A 19,373-nucleotide genomic window follows, 5' to 3' on the forward strand; every position below is an offset into this window, starting at 1 on the left:
GACTAATTATAATTTTGAATTTAAATTATTCTTTTTTACACAATAAAATAAGGTAATTAATAATTTAAAAAATATAAAGTATGGTTCAATATTTAAAATTCTGTTAAAATTGTTTTTTTTTTATGGTATAAAATCAAGAAAAGAGTTCGTTGTCAGAAATTAGTTATTTTATCCTGATCATGTAAAAATTTTTAATAATGTTTTTACATAATTTTTTTTTAGTATGCATATCCTAATTATGATTTTCTTTTTTAAAAAAAGTGTTAAAAATATTTTTTGCTTTAAAGGTGCTTATTTTTTGTTAAAAAATTTGGCTATGCACCCTGTATAATAGGTCCGTTTTTATGCCAATATCTCAATTTTTTCCACATTATTTCGCTTTATTTCTATGCAGCATGAAGTATACCTTCTCTTCATTTGGAGCCAGTGTTTAGTTTTTAAATTCTTTTTATGTTTTTTAAAACTTATAAAAATAGAAGTTTAATTGATACTAACAATTATTTTAATAAAAAATATTAAAACAGCTTGGTTTTTTCTTAAATGAGTTAAATGTATTTTAAGTCCGCAAATACTATGTTCCTTACAATTATTACGATCCTTTTATAGAAACATAAAAATAGTTGCAGACAAATGTAATTTATTGATCCATGAACTTCTTTTAAGTTATAATTTCAAAAAAAAAGTATTTGTAGATTCTCAAATTGATTGCCTTTATGGATATTTTCATAAACTGCTTACTTACAATAAAATATTTATATGGGTACTTGCAGATGAAAAGAAGAAATTATTGCTGTACATATATAAGATAATGATGTAAATTATTATAACTTTTAAATGATGTCATGAAATAAAATCTTGATAAAGAAAAATATCTTCAATGCAAAGAAATGAGTCATTTTTTAAGTATTACCAACAAAAATTTTCTCAATCTGTAGTGTTTCTATTGTCTAAATGGGGACCTTGTATTTTTCTATTATTCCATTTAATTAGTGCAAATAAATAGTGTTAAGAATTTTATTTAATTTTTATTGCTCTTTATTAGCATTAAAAATGTCATGTGAATCTCTCAATATTTTGGTGATTCCTAAAATAACCACTAACTGTAAATAAGAAATTTTAGAAGTGGTTATCTGTGTTCATTGTATGATAAGAACTGTCTCATAATATTTTAGATTATGTTTAAATGCTTTTTAATCAAAGCTTTTGAAGAAGAAAAAAAAATGCAATATCTTTCATGCTAACATGATGTATATTTTATAGCATATAAAAGTGTATTTGCATTTATATTTTTTTATAAATTATATGTCTGTAAAATCCAGTAAATTTAAAATCACAAAAAAATGTATTATGTGACTATGTGTTAACTGGATAGTGCCACCTTTTGCTAATAGTATATAAATACTCTTGTAAAGAATGTAAACTATATTAAACATCCAAACAAAACCTTTTAATCACTCTCCAAAATATACTAACAACTCTGTGGTTGTTGAAAAATTTTAACCAATTTTGTATGAATATTTTGATTTAAACAGTCATTCAAAAATCTCTGTTTGAATCAGTTTTAACAAAATAATGATAAAAAATATCTTTGCTTTAAACACAATAAGTTTAAATGCACAATAGGCTTTTCTTAAACTACGTATTTAGGTTACAATAAAATTTAATAGCTTATCAAATGTCTTATCCAATTAATAAGTTTTAAAACATTTATTAAGCTGTTACTTTTTACATTTTCTCCTTTTAGTGTTGGCATATTTTTATTCATCAGAAAATTATGAGAAACTTCAGTTTACAAAGCAGCTTTTTTGTAGTCTTAAATTTCCTGTTTGTGTACAAAAGGCTGGCCATCTAGTAAAACATACCTCGGATAGAGCTTTTTGCATGCCATCAATTGTTTTGTACAAATGTGTTATTTTGAATCATAAATGTACTATACATTTTATTTGTTACTTCATTGTATATATTATTCATTTTTAATGTATTAGGGTATCCTTTGATTCTTCATAAAGGATATCTTTTATGTTTCTTGAGATATTGTCTTATAAAAAGATTACGAAGATACTCAATCTAATAATAAATAAAATGTATCTACATCTATTGGGTCTATTCTTTTTAAGTAACAAAATTATTGTTATATTAATTCTACATACTTATAGTAAAAAGCGCTTAAAGGTGCTTATTTTCGTTAAAGGTGCTTTTTTCATTTGGTGTTTTTAAAAATTGCTTAATTTTCCCTTTTTCAAAATGATAATTTTCCTTTACTATGTTGATTTTCGCTGCAAACTATCCAAAAAGACACAGTTCACTTTGTTCTATTCAACATTTTTACAATTAATTCAAGCTCCATCTATTTCCGCGTATTGCCAGCCGTAGCGTATGAAAACGCCATTCGTTTTACGCGATTCAAAATTTCATGATTTTTGACAATTGTCGAAAAAAATGCCAGAAGGGTTTTTTGTTTTTTGACATGTCAGTTAAAACAAGATAAAACTGTCAATTTTCAAAACTTTCCAACCCTGCTTAGTTATGATATTATTTTAAAGTTCTGAAAAATATTTTTTGAGTACTTATTCTTTGTTGAATAATTTGGCTGTGCACCCTGTTAAAAAAAATGAACTGAAGGTATTCCCTCTTTTAGAGAAGTTAAGTCTTCTGGAGATGTTTTTTTAACATGGCTATTATTCTTCATTAACTACAACAAGTCATATTCGCTTGTTGCGCTTTTGGTTTATGGGTAGAAAAATCGCAAGTCATGGTGCTTTTTTGCACGAAATTGTGTATCTTGATTCATATTTCAATATCAGTTAACACAATCCCTTTTATTTTTTTGCTGTGGAATCCTAAGATCGGCTTTCTTTTGACGAAACCCTGAGAGCAACAGCTTTCTTTTGGCGAAACCCTGAGAGCAACAGCTTTCTTTTGGCGAAACCCTGAGCAATTTCATCAGCAATCGTGTATACATTAATTAGCGAAAGATGAGTTATTTTGAAAATATGTAATGATCTAAATTTTATTAATTCATTTGATATTATTTAGTGAATAAATGAAGAATGAAATTTTTTTATCATTTCATTTTATCAATATTAGTTTTAAAATAGGATTTTATGTCAGAAAGTTGAATTTACAGGTTTGGAGCGGCATCTAGTCTAGTTCATAATTTGATTATAGTGCTTGTATAAATTGAAAATGAATATGCTGAAATATAGTTTCCATTAAAATTAGAACTAAAGAGGAAGAAAATATTCGTAAAGAAACATACTTCTGTTGAATTTGTTTATTTTTATTCGATTTGAAATTGTTCACAAATACATGTCTTTTTCATAATTCATTCATTATATTGCTATTAGAAAAAGCATTGTTTTGGGATTTCTTTTGTTTCATGTATTTCCATTTAAAAAAAATTTAAGAATAGCGGAAATATTAAATAAATAATGAATTATTAATTGAATATTTAAAAAATTTGATTAGAGGCTACGAAAATAACTAGTTGAAAAAAATTCCTAACTCTTGGAAAGTTCTATTACTATGGTACTGTTAAAATATTATACTATAAGCCTGTTATAGTGCTGTTGGATTCTCTACAACAATTCTAATAACTAGCAATTTCCAGAAAAATTTGAATTCATAAATATGATTTCATCTTTTCCTCCATTGTTATAAAAAGCGAGTGAGCAATCATTAGCATGAAAAGCAAAGATACATCGCATACAGAAGGCCATCAACTATATAACATCTACTGAAGAAAACAAAACCGTCATTAATGAAGTGTAAATTATTTTTATTTAGATGTGCACGCCTTCAGAGCTATGACTAAATTGAGAAGGTGACTTCAAATTGTGATGGCATGTCTTCGAATCACCCTCAGGGTTTCCCAGACCGTCGCCAAAGTGCAGCTCTAGTGTGACGTAAATTAAGTCCTACCATTTAGAAAAACTTTTTCAGTTACCACAAATGAAGCTTCGAATCTTGACTTTCTAGAATGATATCCTTTAATTTTAGCTGGTATAATATGAATTTCCAGCATGCAACTTTCGAGCAGTGATTCCAGATTCTCTGAAATGGTCGACTTCTTTTGGGAGGACTAACTTAATAAAATTCACTAGCAATCGTGATCGTTTTTATTCAAATGCATATATTTTTTTTTCTTCTCTAATTTGACACTTTTAATTTATTGATTAAGACAGACATTTAATTTATCAATAATTTCATGATAAAATGATAGATTTCAAATTTTATAAGGAAAAAAATAATCGAAACTTTGGTAAGCTTTTCCCCCCCTTATTTTATCAATTTTACTTCTTTTTCTATTTCTCTCTTATTAAAATCATCCTAAGGCTGAATGAAAAGTATGTCTCTTTCTCTCTCTCATAATTCCAGAATAGTTTATTTTATCGCCCTGACAGCGGCAAATTTAGCCCCCAATTCTAAAGTGTATTCGAAATTTTCAATCAGTTCGTTCGGTAGAGCTGTATAAAAACGAATTTTTTCATTGGCCTTGAACTTACCATTGAACCATTGATAAAAATGAGACTGCAAAGAATTTTCTTTCGAACATTTTAAAGATTACATCAATGATATTTGCTGGATTATAGCTCGAGTTCTTAGCACATATTTTTAAAAATTTTTATTCATTATGTTTGAGAAAGTCGATGATCAGCATAAAGATGATAGCATTGGCTAATTACATCACCAAAATAGCATTTATAATGTTATTTATAACCATGTGTTCTAATTGTTTATAATTGTGCTTTTTAACGTTAATGTATAAAACTAAATAATTTAAAACCAACAGTAATTAAAATTAGAGTTATGTATTGAAAAGAAAAAAATTAATGAAAAATAGTACTAATTCGTATGGGAGAAACTTAATATCGCCATAAGTCGTCTATGATACTTGATTATATTTATTATTAGTTGGCAATTTAATATTTTTTAAAAATAGCCATGTCTTAGAAAGCAAAATTAAAGGAAAACGGTACTTATTTCATTAAGGCCATATACTTTTGATTCCAATCAGGCTTAATTAATTTTGATAATATGTACAAATTGGAATTTAAAAAAATATTTATTTTGATGAGATGAACTACTTAAAAGGTGTTTTGCTTAATCTGTTCTGAAGGGATTAAATATAATAGTAAATTTAAAAAAGGAAATTATTTTAGCTTTATTAATTGTGTTGATGTATGTCCTTAAGTTTCGTGCAGGTTTTCGTGATGTTTGTTCCGTATTGATATATTGATTGCTCACTTTCTTCCACTTCTATGGGTATTCATGTAGTATATTAATGATTGCCAATCTTTACATTTTAGTTATAAAGAAAAACACACACACATCAAAATGTTAAATTCTTTTATTTATTTAATTATAAATACACTGTTCACTTAAAAGTATTCTTCAATGTATATTCATCTGTATAAAATAGGATAATTATTAACTGAAGACAAGAAATAGTCTGTAATATATCTAAAACATCTTTAGGAACTGATTTCTCTCACATAAACAAAAGATACTATGCTTCTAAATAAATAACAAACAGTTTCCATTAAATTATTTAATAGGTAAGCTATAATAAAGATAGTTTTAATTTGCCTTATCATAGCTCATTTTAATTATAATTCTGAATTACCAAAATTATAAACAAATTGTACATAATAGTTTTTGATATAAATTATAAGGTATAGAATTCGAACATTAAGTTTTTCATGTGGCAATACTCATAACATGCTGCTTAAATTTTATTGTACTAAATTTTTGATAAAGCTTATGATTCTAAAGGGGTGCCAAATAATGAGAATTTTATGTAGTTTCTATAAATTACATAGAAAGTTTTCAATTTGAAGATCAATTTTTATTTTGTCAAGGATAGATAAATTTATTTATTTGCAATTAAATTCAAAGAAATCTTTTCAAAATTTTATAATTTTCATTTCTTTATCCTCATGAAATAAAATATAATGCAGATTATTTTACTTTATGAACAAAAAAATGACAAGGAGGAACTGCAATTTGAGTTCTTTTTATTTAGTAGTTGAAGGTTATACCAGTAAAATAGGTTTGAAACTAAAAACCCTTGTTACTAGCTATTACATTGATTGTTGAAAACAAACTATGTTATCATAAGTAAATAACTTAAGAGTATAAATGTAAAAAATTTTGAGTTTTACCAATTCCCATATATTTAATAAAACAAAGTAAACAGCAAAAGTTATAATATAGATTGAAAAGTTATATGTATTTTGAACTTCTTCAGACTCTGTTTTAACTTAAACTTTATAAATACCAAGGATATATTTTTAAAAAAAATTTTTTTTGAAGTTATTCTTCAGAATTTCATTTCCAATCAAATAAATATTATCTTCTTTTTTCGCCTAAAGCACAAAGAGGTGTCTTACACTTTAATATGACTTTTTGTTGAAAAGTCTTAACAATTTAATATAAAGAATTGTCAAACAATTTAATATGAAACTTTCACACAAAGGCTATATTATATTGGGGAATATAGCAGATTACCCCGAAGGAAAATAGCCGTTGCAGCCAGCTCATTGACATAGAATTTTTTTTCTTCTATAATGTGGAAATATTTCTTAAGAGACTTAAATTCAATATAGTTTTTATGAAGTTTAAAAGGCTTCTGATTTATAACATTTATAAGCTCTATCCAAAAGTCAGAAGAAAATTTTGTTTTATTATCATAAAATAATAACAGGTCATTGGAAGTGTAGTCTTTATAATCACAACCAATTTTAAACACTTACTAAATTAAGTGGCATAAAAGCTTAAAACCTATAAATGCTACTGAACATTTTACAGAATATTATGATGTATGCTAATTTTATACGATAACACAATAATTATGAAATGCTAAATTAAATAAAATAGGAACTAAAACTAAATATGCTTGCAAAGCCATTACTGTAAGTCAACTTTTCAAATTCCCAAAATTTTACGAAAATCAGGGGGTCGACTTATACAATGTCAATGAATTATAAGCAATGACATAGATATAAATAACTCTGTATTAGCATAATCCTTTCAAAAACTACTTATGCATTACATATAATTAATTTTTCATTTTCCCTCATCACGTATTCTTTACACATAAAGGTTAGTTTTATTTGAGGGATAGCATATCATCATAGCATCTGAGTAGAGGACAAATGTATCATATCTAAAGTGACTATTGTAAAATATTTTTAAATTGAGAACATTTTGTGAACTTAATTTTCTTTTAAAATTTATAAATTTAGTATCTCGTATTCAAAAATAGGTTGTTGATTTATACACCAGGAAATAATGTAATCAAATCAATTAGATTGCCTACACGAGGAAAAGAAACATTCACAAAACATTTAAGTCTAGTTTTATGTAGTAAAAACCTGAGATGCAATTAACATGTCAAAACTTTAGTTAGAAAAATTATTTTTTAATAAAAATCCTGTAATTCATACAAAATAGGATTTTAAGCATTAATTACCTACTTTGTATGAATTACACATGTTAATTGCATCTCAGTGTTGTATCAATCGTGAGATGCAGTTAACATGTCCTCTAAACTTTAGTTAGGAAAAATATTTTTTTATAAAAAGCCTGTAATTCATCCAAAATAGGATTTTAAGCATTAATTCAAAGGGAAAAAAACCAGTATGCTAAGCATTATTTTTAAAAAAAGTTCTATTCATAGAAAAACCATTTAATTATGAGATATTCTTGCGAAATTAGCTTCTTCATTGAACTAGCATTAACCTGCATAATCACAGAAGCAAATCTTTAAAACTAATGATTTATAAATTTACATTTCATCAGGATTTCTTTTAACAATAAATCTAAATTAATATTAGATGGTATGTAAGCCATGTATCTTAAAATTATCAAATCACTTGATTTCATAAATACTTAGTCATTAAATCTTTAATTTTTTTAAACATAAATTCATTAATTATATATAAATTATATATTATTTCTATATAAAAAAAATTGTACTTTTAAGTTAATTAAGCATTACATCACAAACATAGATAAAAACATTAAAACCATAAAGCTCATATTTAGTGACATTGTTTTCACTTTCTTTCATTTTTAAATAAATTATATTGCACTTACAAAAAAAAGTGATCGTAAATCAGCAATGTAAAGCTATAATAAATGAGATTAAATCACTGTGCTAATACAAAAAATTTTGTGTTTTTTTTTTTCAATCAAGGTGTCCTTTAGCAGCATGAGTCAGTCTATTCAGAAGAAACTGCTTATCACGACCTTCTAATACTATTTGAGATTTTAGTATTTTTATCATCTTCCTGTGAGCGATGACAATTGTCCAATAATAATAAACTGCAATACTGTGAACAAATTTAAAAAGGCATTAGTTTGATTGTGCTTTACATTACTTACATAAGCTAAAAATACAAAACACTAAAATTTTAATGCAATAAATGTAACCCAAACTTTAAAACCAAATTTCTCATCATTTGCAAAATTCTGATAATTTTATCTCTTCTATCAATTTCTCAGAAATGGTCAATTACTATTTTTAGCTAATTTATTTTCAACAACTTTAAATATTAAATGAAAACTAACTAGTATGAATTATTCCAGGTTGAGGCATCATAGAATATCTGAAAGATATTTTTACTGACTATTTTTTCTCCAGCAATGCTGTATCAAAATATTTTTGAGGTGAAGATAATGAAGAAATTCATTTGTTTTCTATCTAAAATTAATTAGGTTTTTAAGACCAATCTTTTTAATGGCTAGTTAGAGGCATTTTCATAATTTTTCCAATTGTTGGTCATAAATTTCAACTTATAAATATGTGTATCGTTGAATTCTCTGTTTATGATTACAAGGCTATTCAAACATTATGTAAACATTTTTTGGAGATTTTAGACACCCCTCTCCCTTGTGAGCTAAAATAAGCAAATCACAAACCTCTTCCATGATCATGCAAGAAATTCAATAAACCTTCCTCTCACTCTCCCACTTGTTTTTGGTTTTAACTCAGACAGTAGTAATTTAATTTAAGATTAAATTCAAATAAATGATGTAACTCTATATAGAACAAAATTTATATTTAAATTCATTTTACAGAAGTTTCAGTAGAATATTATATAGGAATATTTTGTGTTTTCTACTTTTAGTCAAAACTCTTCCCCTCTGAAACTGTTCAAAGAAATAAATATATTTCAACTCTTTCTCTCCCCAAACTTAACTTTTATTTCAAATATTATGTTCAAAACTTTTGAAAATAACACGATTTTATTATCTTAATATCCCTACTTAATCCTTATTAGCAAAAATAAGCAAATCATAAATCTCCTCTCCCTGTTATGTGCTTACATAATATTAGAAGAGCCCCAACAAATAAACTCAATTTGACACGAATGTACTAGAAAATATAGCTCCTCAGTGTTGGCCTATCTTTCTTGACCTCACACGAACCTTTACTGTAAATTAGAGTTACCAAAATTTCTAAGAAAAATTTCTTATTGCACTTTCTGAAGTTAATAGTAGATGGCTGCACAAATCATAGATATCAAAAAGGCTTTCCATTGTCATTTAAAAATTAATGAAGTAATGGACCTCATACAGGGTTCAGCTTATTTTTATAACAAACAAAATAGTTAATTACACATACTTACCATAGCAATATAATTGCTGGAAAAAGTACTATTCCACTAAAAATTAAATTGACTATGGAAGCTAGAGAGGATGATTCAGAGTATAATGTGATAGGAATAGCATCCACCATTGCAGAATAATATCTAAAAGGGCTGCAGGCAGGTGATGGGTCAAGACTGGGAAAAATAAATAGCACAGTATTCATGAGAAATTAATAGGAAACAACATAACAGCAAATAATGATCTGAAGAAAAATCTTAAACTAACACTTTCAACGTTAACTTTTTTTTTTTTAATTTTGCATAGCACTGGCAACTATAAAAATTTTCTACCAAAATCATTTTTAAAATATCAATGGTATAGCAAGTCTTGAATCAAAAGAATAAAGTTCTGAAAGCATTGGTTTCAAATCCTCATCAATCTTATTGTATCAATTTATAGCATTTTAAATAATTTTACAATTCAATTCTAAACATCTATTTATAAATTTTGACTTGATTGCAAAAAATTTAATGCAAAGTGAAAAAGGCATAAAATTGATTTGTAATTACATGTTTTGAAGAATTGGAGAATTTTAAGTCGAATAGAGATTTTAATAATACTATGTGCAATTTATTCTAACAATAGTTTTGCTTTTTTTTAATAACAATGCGGAAAATAAAAAAAAGATTTCATCATTGCTATTACTTAAGTATTACTATTGGTTGCAATTTGAGAAGTAACACAGTTTTTATAGTTTTACAAAACTTATAAATCTTTATTTTGATTGCTTCTTGCAATGTAGGTGTGAGATAATAGTTCTTTTTTCCTTTCCATTAATTTTTCTTTTAAATGTGCACTGCTGCCAAATATTATGCATTGTGTCTAAATTACAACATTACATTCAAAATAAGTTTTAAAATTTAGGGAGTTATTTCTAAACAAAAAGGAAATATAATAACAGATGAAATGAAAACTTAGAAAGTATTTATAATTTCTTCCACTTAATTTTAACATTTTTACTAATTATTACTTTTAATCTGGATATTTTTACAATAAATTTCCATACAAATTTCACACAATATTTTATAAATATGAGAAAAAATTATAGAATTTATAATTCTTTTAGTATACTCTTCTGCCTTTATCACTAGGGCACATAGTTAATATTTTTTTAATTATGTTCTCATATTTGCAGTCCAATACAAAAAAAAAACAAGCATCTCCAGGTGTGGAGAACTCATAAAATATGAAGAAATGCAGGCTTCTTGGAAGGCATAACAGTCCCAGAGATGCCCGCTATTCAAGACTACAAATTCTACACACAAAATGCAGTCAGGAGCGTCAACAAGTCCAATATGGGATAAATATGCTTGTAAAAAGTCATAAATATGCCTGTAAAAACCTGAAACTGGAAACCCTGATAGCCCTACGAAGTTTCCTGGGGACACATGTTCTTCCAAGAAGCATCAAGAGCTCCTTCTCGGTAAAAATTTGCTTGTTGACATCGAATTTTTGTTTTTATTAACAGTTTATCATTTCTCGGGATAGCAGGAGAATCGGGAGAAAAACAGTTTAGATCATTTAAAAAGTCAGAAATACGAAGAATATCTTAAGATATGTAAGAAACACACATATCTTGAAATATTCTTCGTATTTCTGATTTTTTAAACTAAAATAAAAAAAATTGGTTTCAGTTGCTTTTAGCGCTTTTTCATTTGGATTTATGATTTAAATGTTATTTATTTATTTCGTCTTTTTCAGAATTTGTGTAAATCAGTTTTATTCTTTGATTATACAATTTAGATAATATAGTAGATAACATCTTTGCCTTAAGACTAGATACCAGATCATATTTTCAATGTCTATACTATTCTAAGTGGCTCAGAATTAACCTTTCGGTCACGTTCCTGGCAGTTTCAAAGTTGGAAAAGTCTACACACAGTTGGGAAGCATGGTTAAGAGATCATTATACTATCACCAATTTCAGTGATATAAATTTTTGTAGTATAGTAAGTACATCAGGGGTCTGTCCAGACATTTTGTAAAAGGTCCTGTTTTTGTAAAATTTTGAAAAAATTACTCGTAATTTGTGAATGTAAAATAAACGTTAAGTCACATTCTTTCAACCAGTGTCCTGCTTTTATGAATGTGTACAAATAGGGTCTGATTAATGCAGAAAACTTTTTCAAGGAGTTTTTAAATTGTAAATAGATAACAAGATTATGCTCAGCACTGCAAAATTATAATTGAAAAAAATTAAATTTTCAAAAATAAACAGCTATTGCTGCTTCTAAATTAGAGATGCAACATACAAATATTTGGTACTTAGCTTATACTGCTGAACGCAGAATATTAATTTAGGACGAATAATGGAAGAAGTGTCTGTGGAAGACAAAACTTAATTCGTTTACATCCATCTTTCTTGTTTTGCCCTCTGGGAAGGGTTTATTCGATTAACAAAGCAATAATGAAAATAAACAAATTTGTGATGAGTCCGTTTTTAAGCTAAAATATTTCATGAAGGGTCCATTTATATGAAAAGATATTTCGTGAAGGATCTGTTAACGGACCCAAATTTCTTCTAAACAGACCCCTGTACATGTGACAGTATTGCTTCTAATATTCAAAGCTGAATGAATATCAAAAAAACCTGGCCATTGCCAATAACTCTTGTGTGACATTAACAATGAAACCAAAAAAGAATATCTTAATAGAATTCTTATTATTGTACTATTTGTTAAATAGTTGAAAACTTTTTCACTAATTTTGTAACTGAATTTCACAGTAGATAAAGATAAAAAAAAGAAAGAAAAAAGTGTGATTTTTACCTTGATAATGAATAACCATGAATAATTAGTACAGAAAAAAATGATAGTAGCAAGATCATGATGAACATAGCATTACTGCGTGATGCCTTGTATGGTATGGGAGGAGGTGTACAAAACTTCAACACCAAAACCTAATTAAGGAGAAATAACACAAATAATAATTACACTTATTCATACAAATTGACTCATTTTAGATTTTTTAAACAGTATTTAATGCTATAGCATAAACTTACTCTTTTAATGTAAAATAATATGATGAATTTAATCACAGTTATTAATGGTATTAAAGGTGAATAGACCATACCTAACCTAAAAATACATAAAACAAAATTAGATGTGAGGTTTTCCAAAAAAAAAAAAAAAAAGCACACATTATTTTTAAATAATGATGTTTAAGTTTGCAATTGCAGCTAACCCAACAGTTAAAATGTTGAATAAGACGCCATATAAATAAAACAGTAGTCAATATGGGTTCAAGCATAAATAATTGAGTTAAAATTAGAATGCAGAATTTAATAACAAAGAGCCAGAATCAGTTGTATGTAAATAATATTATAAATTATCAATGAATTTTGACATTAACCCCTTAACGATCGGTTAATTTTCAAGAAAACGGTCATAAAAGTGCCTATTTTTGTGGCTTTTGTAATTGTATTATATTTGATTAGTGCTGCAACTAGTTTAAAATAAACTAATCTACAATTACCTTAAAAATAACCTGGTACTGCCATCAGGTGTGTAAAATGAGAAATAAAATGTTTTCCGGGCAAAAGAAATGAATTAGTTATATTCTTATTGGAGCATTACTACTGAGCACTCCAGTCCGCCAATATCACGGGAGTGAGAAATAGCGAGCGGAATCTCACTCTGTCATTTTCACAGGAGCGAGAAGGAAGGGGTTAAACATTTAATTACAAAAAATTTTAAGAGCAATTGTAGAAAAAAGCCTTTTAAAACTAAGTTACTAAATTAGAATCTGTAACAAAATATTTTAAAAATAGAAACTGTCTTTAAAATTATTTAAATTAATAATTAGAAAAATCCTTTGAAAACAAATTTATTAAATTAGAATCCGTAACCAAATATGTTAAAAATAGAAACTGTCTTTAAATTTATTTAAATTAATAATTAGTTTAATTCCAATGAAATTACACCAAAATCCAATTTTCTAAATAGTCATATTTTGATGCCTGCATAGTGATTCTACAATTAAGAGTAAAAAAATATATTATTTGCTACAAACAAACATAATGCAGACTCACCAGCACAGAGTTTGAGAGTAGACTAGAGACAATACTTGATTTGGGAGATCAAATACTTGCCTACCAACCATTTGTGTCGCTTTGTTTGGGCAACTTCTAACTAAAAGGCTAAAATATAAGATACATTTACTAAATAACTAAAATTTTTAAAGAGGAAATAAGTAAAGTAACTATAATCAGCATCGATTAAAAATTTCGTAAATTTAATAAATTTATAATGGTGGACAAAATTATTTTAGAATACTTTGAAATAACATGAATAGTTAATACTGAATCAATTAATGACTGCATTTGATTTCCTAATCATAAATATTTGTATAATTTTAAGTAGTGACCCACTATTGGTAAAATAAATATAAAAAAGGAGTTTAGAAATCTGGCAGGACCCATATTTTCCAATGTCTAACAGAATCAATGTTTATTCTTGGACACTTTTTAGCCAACCTTTATCAAAAGTTAATAAAATAATTAATAATATTTATAAATATAACAAAAATATACTTTGTATGGTTTTCAAAGTTTAATTTAGTCGAAAAAGAACTAAGAAATCAATGCTGGAATGAATATAGGAAATTATCACTTACTCCCGAGGTAAATCATAAGCAAGAAACAACATTATGTAGACAATGAAATCAGTCACAGCAAGTTTATAAAGCTGCTGGCCAACATATGTTTCCCAACACTGAAATATAAATACAAATATTATTTTTTAAAAAAATGCTCAATAACTTTTTTTTTTCCAGATTTGAGCTTTTCTAAAAAGTTAAAAATTAATTGAGAAGTAAATTGTATGTTCTTACTATAGGTGACTGGCAGGAGGCCAATGTTCCAACTTTACAATCATCTTTAGGCTCACAAACTATTTGTTGGAAAAGTAAACCAACAAGAACGAAAACCGATGATAAACGCAAGAAAACAATCCTAAAACATAAATAATTTACATACATTAAACTGAATTTAATGGGCACAATCTATAAAATTAACACAAAAATTTAAGAGATACAATATGTAATGTTAAAGTAATATCTTGATTAAGTAGTGTACAAAAAAATATGTTTCTTTTAAAGGTACATGAAATGTTCAATTTATTTTAGAATCTGAACTCCGTGTCAAGTTCAATTTGATAAAGATTTAAAATCTTAAACTATATTGATTCTGCACCATACACAATTAAGTCTTAATCTTAAACTGTATTGATTATACATCATACACATTTAACTCTTAATCTTAAACTATATTGATTATGCATCATACACATTTAACTCTTCAATATGGTTTTTCAAGCCACCGAAAGATTACGACCTTCTCCTTCATATTGATTTTTATATTAACTTTTCACGTCATGCAAAATTTTATCAACCAAGTAATTTCTGGATGATAAATTAACAAATAAAAAGAAAATTTAATTCAAAACCTATTTCATACGTATTATAATATTGTTTATGCATCACATAGCATTGCTTAACCATTCAATGATTTTTAAGTTGATAATGGTTCTCTGATCTCCATGCTTTTCCGAAGGGCAAACCAGTTCCTATCAAGTTATTTATAAGATAATGGAGGAGTGACATTTATAGAAATTTGCTGATTTTTGTTATTATTTGCTTTAATTAGAAATTTGAGACTGCAGAATGATAATAGATTACCATAGATATGCTTAAATACATACAGAAAAGTAGAAATAGACATTTGATCAGAGATTTAATAGTATTTATCCCTTTGACGCAGATGCGACACCGGTATCGACTGCTCCTTTTTTCTCAAAAAAAAAATTTACAAATCCTAACTTAAGAATTCAGATAGCTCTCACTCTCAGGAAAAGGCTTATATTCAGAAATACTATGTATATATAAAGTTATTTTACCTGATTAGAGCTATATTTATCTGAGTTTGAGTATTGTATGATTCAAACTTCACTATAGCATTAAATATTATAGGAACAAATATGTTGAGACTAGTAATACACACAGGAGTAAGATACTGCACAAGTAAAGTTTGAACACCAGAATCCTGCAAACGATGACTTTGCATTTCCTAAAAAAAAGGAAGAGTGAAATTAAAAATAAACTTCACACTATTAATATAAAGTTTGGATTTATTTAAATTGCAGTAAGAACAGAGATGTGCTCTACATTATTCACTAAACAATATTTAAAGTAATTTTTCATCTTGTGAGAACTTAAAAATTTTTTTGGGTCCATTGTACATTCATCGATTTTTGTTTTAACAGACAAGTTATGTTCTTTTATAATTGTATTCCTCTGAAATAATGCACGGTGAAATTTTTTCATGAAAGCATTATATTTTATAAAAAATAGCACACTATTAAAATAACTGAATATTAAAGTGGTTTCTCAATATTGAACATTTTGATATCCAGGAAAATTGTTTTAAAAGCCATTATGAATAACACTTGAAAACTTCTCAGATTTGTCATATTCCTCAAGGGTTTATATTTAGTTCCTATTCAATGTCTTTTCTGCCATTCTGGTCAAATTCTACTTCACCAAAAGATGCTATAGAGATTTATAAGAGTGCTAAATCAGACATGGAAAAAAAAGTACAAATATGAACTTTTTTTGCATCTTCTCTTACCACAATTTTGATGATGTTAAATAAAGTAGATCTGATGCATGTGCAGAAGGTTTCATTAAACAAAAGAAAACAGCAACAATATTATTTTGGCTTGTTCTGTATATCATTTATTTCTATTAAATATTTCTAAAACAATAACAGTGTATATTTTATAAACTAAAAAATTAAAGATTTTTTTTAATAAAAAATCTAAATAATACCTACTCTTAATTGAAAATTTACAACTTTATAAATTAAGTAGTAACTCCCACATAAGGCAGCAAGAACAAAAGCATTCAGAAAAAAACGTGAAGTATGAACTTTAAACTTTTGTGACTTTGACCACCCTTTTACTTCTCTGCGCCTTCTTTCTTCCGCTAGTGTACTCTGCAATATAAATCATAAGGAAAATATTATTTGCGTGAGCCTATCAGTCTTTCATTGTTTATCAATCCAAAAAAAGCAAAACTAACTACCTTTATTTCATGCAAAATGCTTCTATGCCTGATTATACTGCTCTTTTTATTCTCAATACAGTAATCCCAGGAGCAAAATAATATATTTGAATAGGCTAAATAATTACTCTTTCTAGCTAAAACAGTTTCTTGAACACCATGGGAAGAACTAAAAAAGAAATAAAACTGAAATAAATATCAAAATCTTTAAATTTCTTTAACTAAATAAGAAAAAATTCAATAACAATCTATGCACTCCCACAGCAGACTGTTGTAGGCCAGGTTGGTTGTGCAGGTTAAGGCTCCACAATTTTGTAACCAATGGTATGATAGTGGGACTGGATTCAGCATTATAGGACTAAGTAGGACATTACGCACAAGCTGTTTATATTGAGTATTTAATAAAAATCATCAATTTGAAGTTTGGTGGTCACTAAATCGTCGATGAGAACCAAATCCCAATCCTTCACAATGACTGCTTCATCACTTTAACTGAGTGATTGCGAATTATTCAATGTAAATATTTTTTTTTAAAAATTACTATCTTTTTTTTCAGATTTTAATTTTACTTTTTTTACATTTAATTCGTTAACTCTTGTTCAGAAACACATTTATTTATACAAAAATGAATTAGTTTAAGTTAATTTTCTGTTTAACTTAAAGTAAAAAATAGTTCAATATTAATAATTAGTAGCAATGTCCCTAATTAATAAACTAAACAATCCTTTAACTAATGATCCAACTAAATGAAGCAATATTTAATTGATTAGAAGATTTTCTAGCCTATTTTAGGCTATTTATTTTTACTGTGTATTTTTATTATTTAATTTTTTCACTGTGACAAATGAAATATATAGCAATTTTTAAAAATTTGTTTGATTCATTATTAATTTTTTCTTTAAATTTTTCAGATATTTGAAATTTTTAAAAATCTAAAATTTAAATTGCTAGCACTAGAAAAGTCTCTGACACAGTAATACCTTTAACTTTTTAGCACTTAATAAAGTATTCCAACAATAGCTCATTGAGAGCCAGGGGAGGGTCATGGAAGTAAAAGCTCCACAATTTCGTGATCAATGATATGATGAAGACAATGTAGGCCATATTTACTGCCCAGACAAGCTGGTACCTAGCAATCTAGAGCTGGGTGGGCTTACAGTGGCCACCAGGGATCAAATCCCAGTTCTTCACAATGACAGTAGAGACCCTGGACCCCTGAGCCATCACGGCTCTATATTTAACACATACAATTTTAAATTCAGAAAATTAATAAATGTACTTTAATGGAAAATAACTCAAATAAAATAGCTTTTAACAAAAATCTACAATTGTGATAATCTTTAACACAGAGAGTTTTTTCAAGAGTTGTCACAAATATGTTAGAACTTGTTTGATTTATAACTATGTTTAATAAATTTGAATTAGTTAATGCAGAGGAAATCAAAATATCATTTTATGGAAGATAAATTTAAACAATAATCCTAAATGTGTTAAAGAATTGTTGTCCAAATTAAAAAATGTATTCTCTGGAAATTCAATAAAATAAAATAAATTTAATTTGGAGAGGAATAGAAATTTACTCACTACTGAACCATCATCAATATACACATGATGGATGAAACAAAAAATACACAAAGAAATGCAACAGGCATATTATAAGGATAACCAAAGAACAAGATTTGAGTAGGTGTATAATAGCCCAGAAAAAGAATGGTAGATTGAAGCCAACCCTAAGTGTAAAAAAATAATAATTAAAATGCTACAATATATTTAATAAACAAGATAATTAAAGAAAACTTTGCTAAACTCATAAAAAACTCATAAGTGGGGACATAGTAGTTAGAAAAGAATAAGCAATCAGTAGTGTTACAGTTCATAGAGCAATAAACTTTTTTTTTTACTTAGAGCATGATACTGGGCATAATATTTCAATTAAAATATTGCAAGTCTGATGTCACATTATTAACTCTTTAATTTTATACTCTATACTTATATAACTTTTAATGCAATGTTGAGTCATTATTTTTCATTTTTAAATTTCCAATACTTTACTTTATTTTTGCAAATTTAAGAGATATTTTGTGTTCTCATATTCTGTTTACAATTTTATCTATTTATTACAAAATAAAAAGCAAACATAACTTAAGTGACTTAAGGTTACATATGCAAAGTTTAATTCAGTATTCTCAAGAATTCTCAAAACAAAAATTATGCTCAAATATCAGAAATAAGAATTCTTTTAAAAACAAGTAAAAATATTGGAATCTTTTAAAAAGATTTTAGCTGCACAGAGAAATTTCTAGCTCATTGTATGCTAGGTTAAGCTCATTTCAGAGGATGGGAAAACTCCAGAATTTCACTTTAGGCCTCAACTAAAGCATTTCAAACAATTCCAATATTTTCAAAAAATCACAAATTTCCTGAGTTCATAATAACTAAAGAGGTGGTTTAATCAGTTAATAATATTATTGATGACCTTGGTAAAAATTATCATATTTTTCTTTACAACTGAAAGCTCACCAAATTTTATTGATGTAAAAGAGAAAGACGTGACATTTTTTTTTCTTTTTTTTAAAGGAAGGAAGAAAAAGGAATTTTTTCTATTATTACATAGACTAAAAATATTATTTCCTGGACAAAATAATTAATAAAGCTGT

General features: G+C 26.8%; 1 protein-coding gene across 2 annotated transcripts in view; it reads right to left on the reverse strand.

The window, feature by feature from the left end:
* Window positions 1-8,174: 8,174 nt before the first annotated feature.
* The window catches only part of LOC107439778 (transmembrane channel-like protein 7), a 30,979-nt gene continuing 19,780 nt past the window's right edge, over window positions 8,175-19,373 (reverse strand). For both annotated transcript variants that reach the window (XM_016052477.4, XM_071177816.1), the window contains 11 exons: window positions 18,301-18,446; window positions 16,738-16,885; window positions 16,487-16,648; window positions 15,552-15,721; window positions 14,488-14,608; window positions 14,272-14,369; window positions 13,688-13,795; window positions 12,659-12,734; window positions 12,426-12,556; window positions 9,636-9,791; window positions 8,175-8,336 (listed from right to left, as the gene is read on the reverse strand). In XM_016052477.4, coding sequence (XP_015907963.2) covers window positions 8,192-8,336; window positions 9,636-9,791; window positions 12,426-12,556; window positions 12,659-12,734; window positions 13,688-13,795; window positions 14,272-14,369; window positions 14,488-14,608; window positions 15,552-15,721; window positions 16,487-16,648; window positions 16,738-16,885; window positions 18,301-18,446 — 1,461 coding nt within the window. In that variant the 3' untranslated portion in view covers window positions 8,175-8,191. The remainder of the gene's footprint in view (window positions 8,337-9,635; window positions 9,792-12,425; window positions 12,557-12,658; window positions 12,735-13,687; window positions 13,796-14,271; window positions 14,370-14,487; window positions 14,609-15,551; window positions 15,722-16,486; window positions 16,649-16,737; window positions 16,886-18,300; window positions 18,447-19,373) is intronic.

Source organism: Parasteatoda tepidariorum, chromosome 2, assembly GCF_043381705.1.
Source record: "Parasteatoda tepidariorum isolate YZ-2023 chromosome 2, CAS_Ptep_4.0, whole genome shotgun sequence".
NCBI classification, from domain to species: Eukaryota; Metazoa; Arthropoda; class Arachnida; order Araneae; family Theridiidae; genus Parasteatoda; species Parasteatoda tepidariorum.